Genomic DNA, 14,965 nt, shown 5'->3' on the forward strand with positions numbered 1-14,965 from the left:
AACATTTTAATGTGCAACAATTTTAAAAACCAATTGTTTACCACCCAAAGCCAGTTTTATGCATCACTAAAATTGCCCACGGCTGTCACTACGTCCTTACTTGTGTTAGAAGCTGTGGCAGGATGTGGGATTAAGTTTGCTGTGCTGTGGGGCTTCAGCCACTCGTATCTATGCTGGTTATAAGAGAAGGGCCTAAGTTTAAGCCAGTCCTGTGCCACACCTGATGTTCTCAGCCTGGCTCCCTGACAGCACACTTGCACTGGATTTACAGGAGTAGAGTGGTGGCATTTGGGCCAGATTGAGAGTAGGGACCAACACTTATCCACTGAGGCCATGGGATGGTGTGGAGAAATTTGCTGGCTTCAGTGGGATTGTGGAAATATAAACTGGAAGTATGCAACTTATTTATCAGTCTACTAGAGGAGTAAAAGCAAGATTTACCCCATAAGACAGTGTTTTAACTGGCTGAGACAAAGCACCGTTGTGGTCATTTATTTATTACACCTCTAAATTTGCTGCCTTATCAATTTTAGAAGGCACCTCAATCCAGTTAACGCTGGCAGTTTTCCTTGCTGGCTAAAACCTCTTATTTTTTTATTCAAATACATCAACCACCGCTGATTTGGTAACTGAAAAAGATGCCAGACAACTTGAGAATGTGAGCACCTTGCCATGGTTGAACTGGCACCACCATGTGGCTAAGTATACCCCAGCAGGAGTACTGCATTTGAGCTGAACAGGATAAAATCAGCAGGGGAAGACTTATGCTCTCAGCCACCAACAGAGTGCAACTTAACGCCCATTCCAGCCTCAGAGCCCTCCTGCAGGCCAGCAATTGAAAGCAAATTAAGTGCATTTTGGAAACCAGCGTTGCTTTATTTGGCAAGGACTTCTCATTATGCTTCATTTGAGACAGAAAGTTGGAGGTAAGGTTATATTTGTATTGGATATTATTGTTCCCAAAGCAGAGGTTGAACCTCACTATTAGGTCAGCGGTGATAACTCCCAACATGCCAAAATTTCTGCCGTGGTTTAAATACCAAATTCATCACATCACCTCCTAATTTGCACTTTTTAGAATCTCAGTATTTACAAAACCTTTTTCAAATAAATGGAATTTATGTTGTGTGTGTCAATTCAGACTTCCCACAGTCCTTGGGATTAGAACTCAAACAGTTAAAAAGCCAAGCAATTCACTGGGCTGAAGGAGTGATCAGTGGGACCATGTAGGTGTCTAACAGAACAAAACAGTTTTTGACAAAGTTTTGGTGAGAGTAACAGGTCAAATTTCAAAACTCCACAATTTACCAGAAGCAGGATTCCTCCCCCTCCCCACATTATAGTGTGACACAGAAAGTGTGACAGGGTTTTATATGGGCAACTCAGCTGGTCCATTTGTGGCTTAGTACATAATTTCAGGGCATAACTCAAAGAAAAGAAAAGGGATCTGCACATGACCAAATAATGGACAGAGCTTGAGCAACTCTTATGACAACTTGTAAGTGCCATATAAAAATAAATTACTACTAAATAGGCATATAATTCCTGTTTCAGGTTCAGGTCTCTCCAAGAACAGCCTCTTACTGCTGAGAAGGAATATCTGGAGATTTGCGGAATACAATTAATCTCAAATTGTGCTGAATACAAACCCACTTCAACTCTCTTGCCAAACAAATTTGATAAATGAAGTGCTCTAACAGCTGGTTAGAGACTGAAGCACATAACTATTCTGAAGCTGGACTGAACAACAAAAGAAAAAGAAACAATCTTAATCAACATTTTAAAAACTCACCTAAATAAAATAAGGACAATCTGCAAATCTATCTTGACTTATTTCTGTTAAAACAGAGACTTGTTTCCCTAAATACATATGTGTCTAGTGTAGAGCTTGTATCTAACCAGCTCTTCATCAAGAAGGGAACAGATTGCTTCTAGCTATTTGAGTGCTTAATTTTTAACTTTTTTTTCCTTGTTGTTCATTTTATGGTTTTTTGTGTGGCTGTCTTGATAGATTAAAGACTTGGCAAAAATACTTCTTGATTCTTAGAGAGGTTGACCGTCTGGTGAGATTCATCCACACACTCTCCTGAATACAATAGTTTTACAACCCACAGCCATGAAGTGGACAACCTTTTCCTTTTCCTTGCTATACCTTTCCTTGCAACCTTTCCATATCCTATGCCATTTGGCAGACTGTGTGCTGGACAGATTTCACGTGGCTTTCCACAGTGCGTGTGCATGTGTGTCTGGATAATGTAGTCTTGGAAAACTGTCCAACTTCAGTTTTGCAAAGAGTGAGGTCTAATAACTCTGGTGGGATTCCTACTTGGAAGTGGCTACTTTTCTTATTGTCAGGCTCTTGTGAATGCTATGATAGAAGTGTCCAGAGTCTCGAAGGAAAGAGAAGTGAAGACCATGAGGGGAAATTGTTTCACATGTGTGACAACATTACCTCTTGGGACAGCTAAAAGCTGTCTTCACTTTGACTCATTCTGAAAACCAGCCTTTTTTCTTTTTGACTTTGCAAGTTTTTAATTTATTGTTAATATGATTGATGGTGTTGTCAGATGCCTAATCCCTTCACCATCAGAACAATAAAATTTTCAGAGCCTCAGTTAGTACATTTCTATTTTATAGCTCTAGTTTTAGGTCCAGCAATCTGTCCACATTTCTATGTGCACCTTATTTAGATATCAGCGAATCAAGCTGAGCATCAGCACAGAAGTCAGTCTGTGATACCAGAAACAGAGGCTACTGCTTGCTTTCACTGGAAAACATATTATCCTATTCTTATAGAGGGCAACCAATGGTCATGTTTCTTTTTGTCAAATGTACAAAATTCAGGGAGAGTGATGATGTGTGAATATACAGTCAATTGTCTTGAGAAGAAACAGAAAAATAAAGTGGGAAGACAGGTAATTATCTTATGAAAGCAACTAAGGTACATCAGACTTTCAATAATAGAAAGCTAGCTCAAAATATGAAATCACAGGACTACCTGTGGGGGACTTGCCTGGAAAAAAAAAATCAATTAGATGTTATTTTAAGATTTACATGTAATTCCTCTACCCACAGAGTAGCAAAATACAAATGTGTAGCAGTTTATTATTTCAATGTCATAATGAGAAAAATACTTGAAAACATGATGCTACAAGATACTACATGAATGTGTGGTTGTACACACTGTAACCACAGAGATTCAGAACAAAACTGGAACATTATAATGCAAGTAGGGAAGAAGGAAAAGAACATATAAAAGCCGCTCTAACTACAACCAGAAAAAAAATCTGCAAAAGATCATTGAAAACACCTATGCAATCGTACAAATACTTGGGAGACTGCTAAAGTTTGGTATTGGAAGCACACAGAGGTGAATGCTCATTACACAAAATTCGGCACAACATCCTCAGCTGCACTATATGCTCAGAAAAAGGCAGCCCTGAGCCACCCCTCTCTCTGGCCACAGAGCCGCAATGGGAATATTGCAACCCTGAGTAGCAATAGTTCAAAGTCTGAGTACTGAGCCCAAAATCTTAGGGCTGAGCTCAGCCACACCAGATGCACCTGCTCTGTAAGGATCGCTTCTCTGAGCAGTGCCTGGGAAGGGCTGTGCTTTCAGCCCTGCCTAAACACATCTCTGCAGCCTAGGAAGGAGCTTCAGAGAGAGGATTTGTGGCAAGCAGCAAGCTCCCTTGCTCTGGTGATAAAGCAGCCTGGGCATTGAAAGAAATAGAATAGATGTCAGGACAGGTTGTTTGTCGAGATGAGAGCTTTCATTTGAGGAAGCTGTGAAAGGATTCCACTGAGGCTTCTCCGAGGAAGAAGAACGTTTTTTACCAGGAAACCTCAAACCTAACTTCTGCAGAACCCCAAAGATCTAGGAATAATCAAAATCAATTACACAGCTTCAGCACCCTGCATTAGCTCTGGTCCCAATGAATGACTTCGTGGTCACAGACTGTCCTCCCAAATTACACGGAGCTGGAATGAAGTGCTCCTCCCCATTTTTCAATACTAACCTCAAAACCCTCTAATATGTTTCCTAGCCTGCATGCAGAGTCCAGAATGTACTGGCAGCTGCGTGGAAAAGGCAACTAACCATGCTTTCTGTGGAAAGGGAAGGTGAGCACCCATTCACGTTCAAATGCTGTGATATGGGCAGTCTGGGCAAGAGGAAGGAAAAAGGAAAACACATGTCCCGGAAGGAAACCCCCTGCTCATATTGCTGGTTAAAAAACTAAGGGTGAACAGAAACATAAGGAAAAAATGCAAGAGGAAAAAAAAGTCAAGACATGAAAAATTTATACTAGGCAAGAAATTAGATTACCTCCAAGGAAAGACAGCACCTGGAGCTAGGTTCATGTTAATTCGGGGAGCATAAAGGAACTCACACACCTTGTCTAGAAGGCCATTGTTTTCCTTCATAAGAATACAGCAGCTGAGAACAATGGCCATTAGTATCTGGTACGCATGCTTTGTATGAAGTTAAGAAGGGATCATTTTGCCCTGTGCAACTTTTAAGTTCATTCTTGACAAAAAGTGTTATACCAAATCCAGAAAAGAACAGGCATATTCCTCTTCAAATACTGCTGTATTCTACCTGTGGAAAAACCTAGAGAATAGGCATATATTCCTTGGCCAAATGGTTAACAGAAAACCACAATTATGTGAAAGTGTTTGAATGATCTAAGCTAGAAAAAAGGGGAGAGAAATAAATGGACATATTGTCTGAAATGGCTACATTACACATAGGAAAAGTCAAACATAAGAAAAGATAAGCTCTATTACCAGAGGGAGTAATTGCAACAACAACAAAGGTAAAAGTAATTTCTCAAGTAATTTCAATTCCATCACATTGATCACTTTAAAAAGCCAAAGCATGGCAAGCAGATACATTACTTTCTCCTGATGATCTTTTACATTTTTCTGTGCTTATCACCCAATTTTACATCAACAGTCAACTACAAATGGGAAAGCAAGAGCCTGTGTCACCTGTGAACGACCTATTGTCCTTACCACAAAACCTACTTGCATAATTTATGTTAGGTGTAACATTCCCATTCTTCCCCTATGCAAGTAATGATCGTTCTTTCTTTCATACCTTCATCTTGGCTCTTTCTAATCTTTCACTTATGATCTTTCTTTTAAATAGAACCTGAATTAAAAGGGTCTATTGTTCAGCCTAAGAACTGTAACTTTTGGTCTCAGAATAAGAAGATATACCAAGAAGCAAGGTATTGTCCACTTAGCACAGTTTGAAAACATGCTTATTTTAAAGAATTTTTAAATATAAAAGAATCTTTCATGAGCAATCATATAGCTTCCAGAAGTTCAAGCTACCCTTAGCTCACATTCTGTGAGATCCTCTCTATTTCACAATTTTCACAGGGCTATCTAGACCTGGACTGTCTCTCTATTCTTGCCCTTTTCACAGTGGTGAAATTGTCTCCATTCATTACCTTCTAACACCTGGTTTTCATTTACTTTCACTTAGAACGAGTGCAGAAGGTTAAGACAAATGTCTTAACTGGTTAAGACAAATGTCTTTCCTATCCTTTTTTTTTCTGGATGGTGCCTGAACAATTGTCACAACCAGTCAAATAACTGACTCATCTTCCAACCATAGAATGCAATCTCAGAACAAGGTCCTCACTTCTGTTTACTTTTCTTTTGCCTCTACTGTTATTATACCTTCCAAAAGTGTTTTCATCCAGCAGAAAAATAGAAGTGCCCATAACAACATCCTTCTTTGGAATTCCTGCACTTTCTTCACACAGCCAAATTATAAGAATATTGAGTTTGTGGTCAAAAAGGTCTGTCTTCAGATTTCACCCAGGCCCTATTTTTTTATCTTGCAGCAGCCCAGCATATTTCTTTTCTCTGTCATATAAAATGAGTTGTAATAAATAGCTCCCATTGTGACTGCTGGTTTTAGCACATTTAAGGAAGTAGCACAGGTACCACACTGGTAACCACAGCCAGTCCTGTGGTTGATAATGGCAGTGCTAACAAAGATGAATCACCAGCAGTGAAAGCAGGTCAAAAAAACCACACACACATGCACACACAGACACACAGAGAACCCTACACAATCTGAAACAAAACCAAAAGGAACTCACTCCACCAGAAACGATATCCAGGGAAAGAGATAGAAGTGTAACTGGGAATGTATGCCTTGCAACATACTCTGCTTTGAACACATTGCTCACAGTAGGGACTCGCCCTCAGGAGTCACGATCTGAAAATACTTTATTGAATAATGTGATACTCAGATTTTTCAATGAAAATTTATGGTTTTGTTTATTTTTCTCACTGCTTCAAATGATGGTTGTACACCTTCCTGTAAAACAGGTTTTCAAACACCAGAAGTTCTTATGAATCCTTGTGGGGTTCTGCATTTCACATTTTTTTAACTCTTGTCCCACTAGAACAAATGATTGCCAGGGTAAAGATTATTTTTATTTGTGCTTTCCAACTATCTACCATTCTGGACATCCAAAATCTGTGGGGACTTTCATGTGAATGCCTTCATACAAGCCACGTCCATCACCCCTCACTGACAGCAAAGGCAAGAAACACACCACCATAATGCACAGGACAGAACAGAACAAAACAGAACAGTGCTTCAGGACAAGAATGATTCCCTTGAGCTGCTTCCCACCCTATGAGAAGGAAAAGAGGGTGAGTCTTAGTCTTTTCTTCTAGCTAAGGAGAAATAATCAAGCTAGCTGCTACACCATCGAGTATTGCATAGGAAAATAGAGGGAGACTTTGCCAATGGACTGGCTGGCTCACTGCATTTTGAGAGCTTTATGAATTCTTAAAAAGCTCTTCCCCTCAGAATGACTTCAGGTGAACAGCACACAGTGCTGGCAGCAGCATGTGACCCTCCTGTTTACTTCAATACAAGATGGGCCTGGAAATGAAAGAACAAGCACAGCAGCTTTTGAGGAAGAGGTCACCTTCTTTTTAACTTCTCAAGTGTCAAGGCTCAAACAAGTGGAGGGCCATTCCACAACCATCCTCTTAGTCAGCCAGACAGCTGGGAAATATTACTGTTCCTCAGGAGAGGGCTGTTACTGCAGTGGCCCTCTTGCTACATCCTTCATCTTCACATCTTCTATGAAAAATAAGTTATGGACTGTATTAACTAGTTTGTTTTCCCTAAGCTTCAGCATAATGATCCAGCTAATAGCTGTCCATCACCTTTTGTCTCAATAGCAGAGAGCAACTCCAACGCTTGCCTTCCTTGCCTTCATTTGGGAAATGGCAGATAGGAAGAGATAGAAATCAAAATGAACACTACAGCCTGGTGTTCAAAGCTGTTAAGTTTTCTTAAGAACTCCCAATGTAAGAATACCCAGAGTACCTTAAACTTCACAAGGATTAAGGGTGTTCTGAGAGGAGAAAATACATTGAGATTTTAGAACACTGTGCATGTCTGTGAGTTAAACAAATCAGAACTACCTACAAATAAACAATAGTTTTCCTCTTGGTGAACTATACTGTTTCCCTAAGCATTAAGAGTCATAGTGTGTTCACTATCAGCCAGGCACCTATCCTGTCACTGTACATTCACAGTAGAAAACCCTCCTTCCAGTGTGTGTTACTCATAAATGTGCTAAATCAGACTGACTCTCTGCCCTTCCATGTTCTAAGGTGAATTAGGAAAGGGTCTGTTATAGGATGATACAGGCCATTCTTTTGTAATGGTCTGCAGTTTTCTCTCCCAATACATTTTCTTTTTATTTAGCACTTCCATTTTTATCCTGTGTTCTTCTTCAGCCATCTCACACTCTCTTTCTATTTGCTGTATCTTTGCCACATGAACTTCATTCATTTGGATTAACTGGAGTTGCAAAATCGACATTTGCTGATGATGCTCTTCCTCGTGCATCTTTTTCAGAGCACTTTCCTGAGATGCTTTACTTCTGTAGTTCTTATCTGCTGCTATTCTGACATCAGAACACGAAGGCTCAGGCTGGGAGGTGCCTTCACATACTGGAAAATGTACCAGCTCTTTGTCTTCATCACAAAGTTCTCTATTTGACACAACAAATGACTCTGCAAACAAAAGAAGATAAAGTGTTATAGTATTCTCTTCCATTCCTTCAAGAAACAGAAATGTGATAATATAAATTACTGACATGTGCCTCTAAACCTTGTGCTCCAGAAGCAAAGCACAGGAGCCACTACATAATGCAGTTCTGCTGCAGAATACTAAGGGCATAATGGGCTGAACAGAACCACTTGGGGCTCTGTTGAAAAACCTCCAAGGCTATAGTGGGAGTTCAGAAGACTAAAGTGAATGCACAATTGTAAGTGGACACCTGAATTTAGGTGGCTGAGCCTGGAGCTAAACCTTAATGCAGCCATTTAAGCTAAATCCATATGTGACTTGCAATATTTGGTGAAAGATCTGAGTGTCAGGTGAAGCTGTGTCAACATGAATATCAAGAGAGAGGGAGCAGTAGGAAGAACACATCTTATTCCTTCTTTGTTTCTGCTGCAGATGTTGTAAATACAGTAGCGTATATTTTTAGGAAAAAATTACATTATTCTAACTTTCAGAAGACTCTACCAATTCTTCTGAAATAAGAGACTACACAGGGAAAAGAATATTTACCAGTGCAAATGAGGGTCTCAAAACATATTCGTATCCAAATCCAAATGACTAATTATGGTAAATACAATTATGAAAGAGGCATTCTAAGAATGTTATCTAACAATGTAGCTGCTGTTGTCTTTTGAGCAAGGACAGTCTTCTGTGTGAGATCCTGACATAATAAAATTTGCAAGAAACTGTTGTAGCCACCCTCCCTCCTGGTATTGAATTATTCCTTCTGGGCATGCTTGCCAAACAAAGAAGAATGTAGTGCTGAACTTTTTCAGAAAGGCCATTCTCCAGTGTGGACTGCAGCATGAAATATGGCTCCACATACTCTTTTTAGTCCTTGAAAACAAAGGGGGAAAGACCACTGGGAACTCTTGCAGCAGGCAATTGTGTATCAATTTGCTGCTGGTAGCTTTTTTTTTTTTTTTTAAACCAGCAAAATGATACTTTAAAAATTATAAAGATATCCTTGGGACTGTTCTCTGGAAAGCCAGCATGATAGCAACTGTGATGTTTGCCACAAAGCAGCAGATATGTCAAAAACAGATGAAAAAAATCTGTAAAAAACCTCACATTCGTTTAACTCCTGTAGGCCTCAGGAAATACACACAGCCTTGTAATATCATAGCTCTGAAATTACTTTTCTATATCCAGCAGTCACTTTTATATATCTCACAGCTAAGTGGAGAGATTTGAAAAAGGATCACTGGCAAAATCACATACAAAACAATAACACTCGCATCATTACAGCAACATTTATACCTTGACTGGAAGCATCAGGCTGATATTCAGAGTCTTCTTCTGGTGGGCTCTGCAAAAAGTACATTTGCTCAGGCATTATGCTTCCAGTCTTCTCTTTCCCTACGATGTGAGTATTTATAAGTGGACTAATACTTCTTTTTACCTTCTCCCGCCTTTCATGTGCCATTATCTTTTTTGTCCGTGCCTTGATATTTTCCCAGCATTTCTTTAACTGTTTGAAGTCTCGCAGTGACACACTGGGCTGCGAGTTATATTCATGAGCCAGGGCTTGCCAGGTGCGTTGTTTCAGAGCAATAGTTCTTGCATCACTTTTTTTACATTCAAGCACGTATTTGTATTTTTCAACTAATGCAAGCAGCACACTCTTCTCCACTTCTGAGAAGTATTTAGCAGGCTTTATTATTTCGTTTTGCATTTTCTACTGTTTCTCCAAGAAGCCAAAATTCCTATGGAAACAATGATGAAAGAAAAAAGAAAGAATAAAAACAAACACAAGTTAGAACTGGTTGCAGTATCAGGATTCTGATCAATTTTGTTTTCTAGAATAGCTTGTGAGTAGTCTAGAGTACATAATGGAATGAACAGGTAAGATAAAACACAATTACATTCTGGTTTGTGTTGCCTCTTTAGTGGATACACAGCGCCAGAAGCAAACTTTAATGAATAGTCGTCTTTGTTACAATTTGTCTGGATACAAAATACTCAGTATTTACTTAGTATCTTGTTTTTAATATCTTGTTTTCCCGTTCATTGCACTTTTTCACTCCCAGAAAGTTTTCTAAGCCCTCAAGTTAGGAACAAATTTCAAAACCTAGCCATCGCTAGCTTCAGGTTTATGTCTAAAGCCACCTTCAGCATGTTTGGGTTTTCTTTGATATAAAAAAATACATTCTTCTGTCTTTGCTGATTGTGTATAATTAATGTCTCCCATCTCTCTCCAATATTTGAAAGCTGTATGAGCAATGATAGTAAGAAGTTGTCTTTTTAAAGACCTGTCAGCTCCATTCTCCCCCAAGCTCCATCCCCTCCTGGCTGATACCCAATAGGCAGCAGGATCCTGACCTGTATTACAATATTGAGAAGCAGCAAGAGTTGCAAGGAGAGGAGAAATAACAACAGAAACCAACCACGTGAAAAGTACAGGTCCTTCACCCTTGACTGCTGGCCCTGCACAAGTGGCACTTCCTTGCACTTGTGCTGCTGGTCATTCAGGAGCCAACAAACAGGCTAAAAAGAGTTTTGGCCTTAACACAGACACTGCTACACACTCACACCACATCAGCAATCACCCCTTTTCTCAAGCCCAGCACTTACATAGTCAATAGGAAAAAGGTAGCTGATAACAGGGAATTTCCGGCCATTAAAAAAACCCAAAAAAACCCCAAAAACCCCAACCAAACCAAAAACAAAACAAACACAAAACCCCAAAAAACAAACAAACAAACAAACCCCCCCCAAAAACAACCAACCCAAAACAAGCACTGTTGCCTTGAGTTTACAACATATGACTGTGAACACAAAATATGTTTTTTCTTCTTCTATCTTTTCACATTTTTCTCTCCCTTCCTTTCTGCTGTAGCCGTGTAGCCCAAATTACTTTTAGATTTTGGGCAGAATGCTCCCTTAGCTCTCATTTCATTTGTTTTTAATCATTAAACCCAGTGATACAACATTTATAAGATAACTGGTTATCATTTATAAGATAACTGGTTCGTACTCTTAACAGTCTAGGACTCTCCCAGAATTAATTTTCTAGTCTTTTGCCTATTGTTTCTACTACTTCTCTTACAATATTCCTTGATGGTGCAGCACCATCAGTTTTCCTCTTCTCAATATATTTTTCCTTAACTCTACTGCACTGGGACTTTCTTTGTGCCATCCTTAATATTCCTTGATGGTGCAGTGGATATCACCATCAGGTTTCTTCTTCTCAATATATTTTTCCTTAACTCTACTGCACTGGGACTTTCTTTGTGCCATCCTTGTAGTTCCTTTCCTCCAAACATCTTAGTACTTACAGTTATTCCCATCTCTTTCAGTAAAGGTACTGAAAGTACTTATATTTATAAAAAAAGCTAACAGACAAGCTAATACCAAAATGAAAACCCAAGCCTGACATAAAAACAGTGGCTCTCTTGAGTAGCCCACAAAATATGACAAAGCCCAGCTGTCCTGGTTTCAGTGGGGACAGAGTTCATTTTCTTCCTGGAGGCTGGTACAGTGCTGTACATTTTGGATTTAGAGAATAATGCTGATAACACATGGATATTCTAGTTGATGCTCAGTGGTGCTTATTCCAAGTCAAGAATTTCCAGTTCCCCATGCCCTGCCAGAGAGCAGGTGCACAAGGAGCTATGAAGGAGCACAGCCAAGGCAGCTGATCCAAACTGGCTAAAGGGATATTCCATACCATAAAATGTCATGTTCAGTGTATTAATGAGGAGGGAGTTGGCTGAGACCTGCAGGTGGTGAGCAATCATATTGTGCATCATTTGTTTCTCTTGAGTTTTCTTCCTCTCTCTCTCTCTCTCTCTCTCTCCCCTCCACTCTCTTTTCCACTACTATATTTAATGTTGTTTCAATTATTAAGCTGTTCTTATCTCAACCCCCAAGTTTTACTTTTTTTCTGACTCTCCTCCTCACCCCACTGGGGGCAAGGGGTGAGCAAGCAGCTGCACAGTACTTGGTTGCTGGCTGGGGTTAAACCATGATGCCAGCAAAACAAAGGAGTCGAAGAACAGGGCACACAGTGGAAAAAAGCCTGGAATAGCAAAACTAAAGCAAAGTGAATAGAAGTAAGTAACAGTCTGGGTCAAGTCAGTAGCAAGTTGCACCTCTACTGAAAAAGGAGCAAACACTTGGTTTGCACCTTCTGTCAGTGTTTGACTGGGTTATTGCAGGCACCTGTGTGGGTCCTGCATAGTCACAGTTCTGCTCTCTTTCACCAAATCCTGGTGTCACAATGACATGGGAGAGCTGAAGTTTTTGCAGCAGACAAGATCTAGTGGACTAAGGGAAAGATCCATAGGAAAACAAAATGCAATAGTGCTACTGCTCATAGAAGAGTTAGTTTATTTTACATTAAAGCAAAAGGAAGAAGAAGGAAGAGAGTTGGGTGGCTGAGTTTAAGGAAGACAGTTTCTTGATCCAATATTTCCTCTGTCACACTGTCAAGTTATTTTTATGGTCTGTGAAAACATAAGTCACCCTCTACGTTGGTGACAGGAGTTCTTAAACAGCTATAAACCCACAGAAAAAAACTAGGTGTGAGTAAAGAAACTTCTTTCATTTCATACCAGTCATTACAATGTCTAGGTCTAATAGAAGTGTACAGCGGCTTCAGAAGTTCCTTAAATAAAACACAAATTAGTCAAGTTATTTTTATGGTCTGTGAAAACATAAGTCACCCTCTACGTTGGTGACAGGAGTTCTTAAACAGCTATAAACCCACAGAAAAAAACTAGGTGTGAGTAAAGAAACTTCTTTCATTTCATACCAGTCATTACAATGTCTAGGTCTAATAGAAGTGTACAGCGGCTTCAGAAGTTCCTTAAATAAAACACAAATTAGGAAAAAAAATAGTCAGGAAATTGACATCCTAGCAAAGATACTGAAAACTGGCAAGTTCACTTCATGAAACCACTCTGAAAATAGGTAAGATAAAAGAGACAGAATGGAATAGGGTGTATCTACTAATGTATTTTACTTACATACTTACTGCACCATTCCAAACCATTCACTTGCTTTGGAGAGAAGCTGAAGTGAAATTCTTGGGACTAAATATTGATTCTGTATCTTAACCTTAATTCCACCAAGGAATGGGATGAAATGCAGTCCCACCAGCAAGTTGTGAAGCCCAATAGCTTATGACTCTGAAAAATCAGGATCACTCCATGTGATCAGAAAGGACAGATTCTACCCTCTACTGATGCATGGAAATCTTAGTTCTAGTTTTGAAAAGGTGAGAGAATCTCAGACAAAAAGAATCATTACACGTTTATGCTTAGAAAATCCCTTTAATTAGAAAAACTGGATTTTCAGAAGTTTGGAGACTGCATTCACAAAGTTAAACAACATTACTAGGACTTCTAGATTCCACGTGCTAAATATCTAGCTTCACAGACCAAGATCAGCTGATATCAGTAAATATCTGAAACATTTATAAATATGACTTTCGATATATTAACATGTTATGTACTAGAATAAAGTTCATCTCTCATGGAAGGAGCAAATTTAGGTATCACTTTCATACCACACTATCATTTACTTCTATTATTTTTACTGTTGTAGCATCTGAGATCCCCAGTTCAAATACTAAACATTAAAGAATGGAAAGACAAGTCTGAGAAAAAATATATTGGTCTTTCCTTCCACTAATCACATTCCTAGTATTTGTTTCCTAAACATACACACTGCACTGGTGTCCTTTCTGTGAAGAAGCCAGGATTAATATCTAGGATGCATAAAGGGACTAAAGAACTGCTGTGGGCAGCCTAATATATAGAAGAAAAGAGTTTTGGAAGACCTCTCAAGTTCTTACATGCTTAACCTACTTTCTTCAATGTATTAATGCCCATTTGGTGAACAAGGAAGCACTCTGAGATGTCAGGAGAAGTTAGAATACCGAGAAGTTGTGTGAGAACACCACCATGTATTTATATTCACCTCTTTTTTCTTTATGCATATTATTCACCTTCTTGCAGCCCACTGGCTCCTCTGCAGAATATGAGAAGGGACTCACAAGCCCACAGAATTTCCATTTTGAGGCTAACCAGTCCTTCCAGGACATATGCCTGTGATATAATTTAGCAGGAATCTGTGCTGAAATCAAAGTAGTTTACTGTGCATGGCTCATCCCATAAACTGGATTGATTTGTGTGGGCACACAAGGACAGCTGCAGAGTAAATTCTAAGAAACAAAGACTGGAAAGCTTCTCCCACTCTTACAGGTGCCTAGGCTCCAAGACACATGCAGTAAGAAAGTACTTTATCCTAAATATCTTCTCCTGGCATGACTGAATTCACAACTTGACTTGAAGCAGTGTCCTAAGTATTTGTCCTCTCACACAAACCTCTACAGCTTTAAGATAACAGAAGTATCTCTCAGCTCCCCATCTTTATTGTGAAATGTTGTGCAGCATTCTTCTTTTAAAGGCTATAAGGCATGTGATGTGATCTGCTCGAAGAACAGCTTGAAAAAAAAAAACTACAGAAATTAGGAAAAGCACATCTGTTCATAAATATGTCACACACATGCATTATTTTGCCTGCACACATCTAAACAGACACCCAAGCTCCAACCAGTTGCAGAGAAGCACAGTAAAAGGAAAAAAAATTGGTTTAAGTTGGCATGTGTGAGCATTTTTAGTCCATGAAATGTTTTTTTAGGCCTAAGAAAATGCAAAGTTATGGTGGAAGATTTATCCCAAATGTTAAAAAGGTTACACTAACCAAACCCCCAAAAAATTAGTTTGTTAGCAAATTGTGGTCACTTATGGGGTGGAAATGAAGTTCACTGACCAGTGCCAACAGAATTACTACCAGAAATATTCAAGGATTGATAAAAATAAAATCTATGTCTCTAACTTA

The 14,965-nt window shown here is 39.3% G+C and overlaps 1 protein-coding gene across 2 annotated transcripts in view; it reads right to left on the reverse strand.

Moving 5' to 3' along the window:
* MSANTD3 (Myb/SANT DNA binding domain containing 3) overlaps positions 1-14,965 on the reverse strand; it is a 16,342-nt gene continuing 1,377 nt past the window's right edge. For both annotated transcript variants that reach the window (XM_039711043.1, XM_039711042.1), the window contains exons 2-3: positions 9,377-9,822; positions 1-8,064 (exon numbers count right to left, since the gene is read on the reverse strand). In XM_039711043.1, the coding sequence (XP_039566977.1) occupies positions 7,655-8,064; positions 9,377-9,791 (825 nt within the window). In that variant the 5' untranslated portion in view covers positions 9,792-9,822 and the 3' untranslated portion in view covers positions 1-7,654. The remainder of the gene's footprint in view (positions 8,065-9,376; positions 9,823-14,965) is intronic.

Source organism: Passer montanus, unplaced genomic scaffold, assembly GCF_014805655.1.
Source record: "Passer montanus isolate IOZ18808 unplaced genomic scaffold, ASM1480565v1 scaffold24, whole genome shotgun sequence".
NCBI classification, from domain to species: domain Eukaryota; kingdom Metazoa; phylum Chordata; class Aves; order Passeriformes; family Passeridae; genus Passer; species Passer montanus.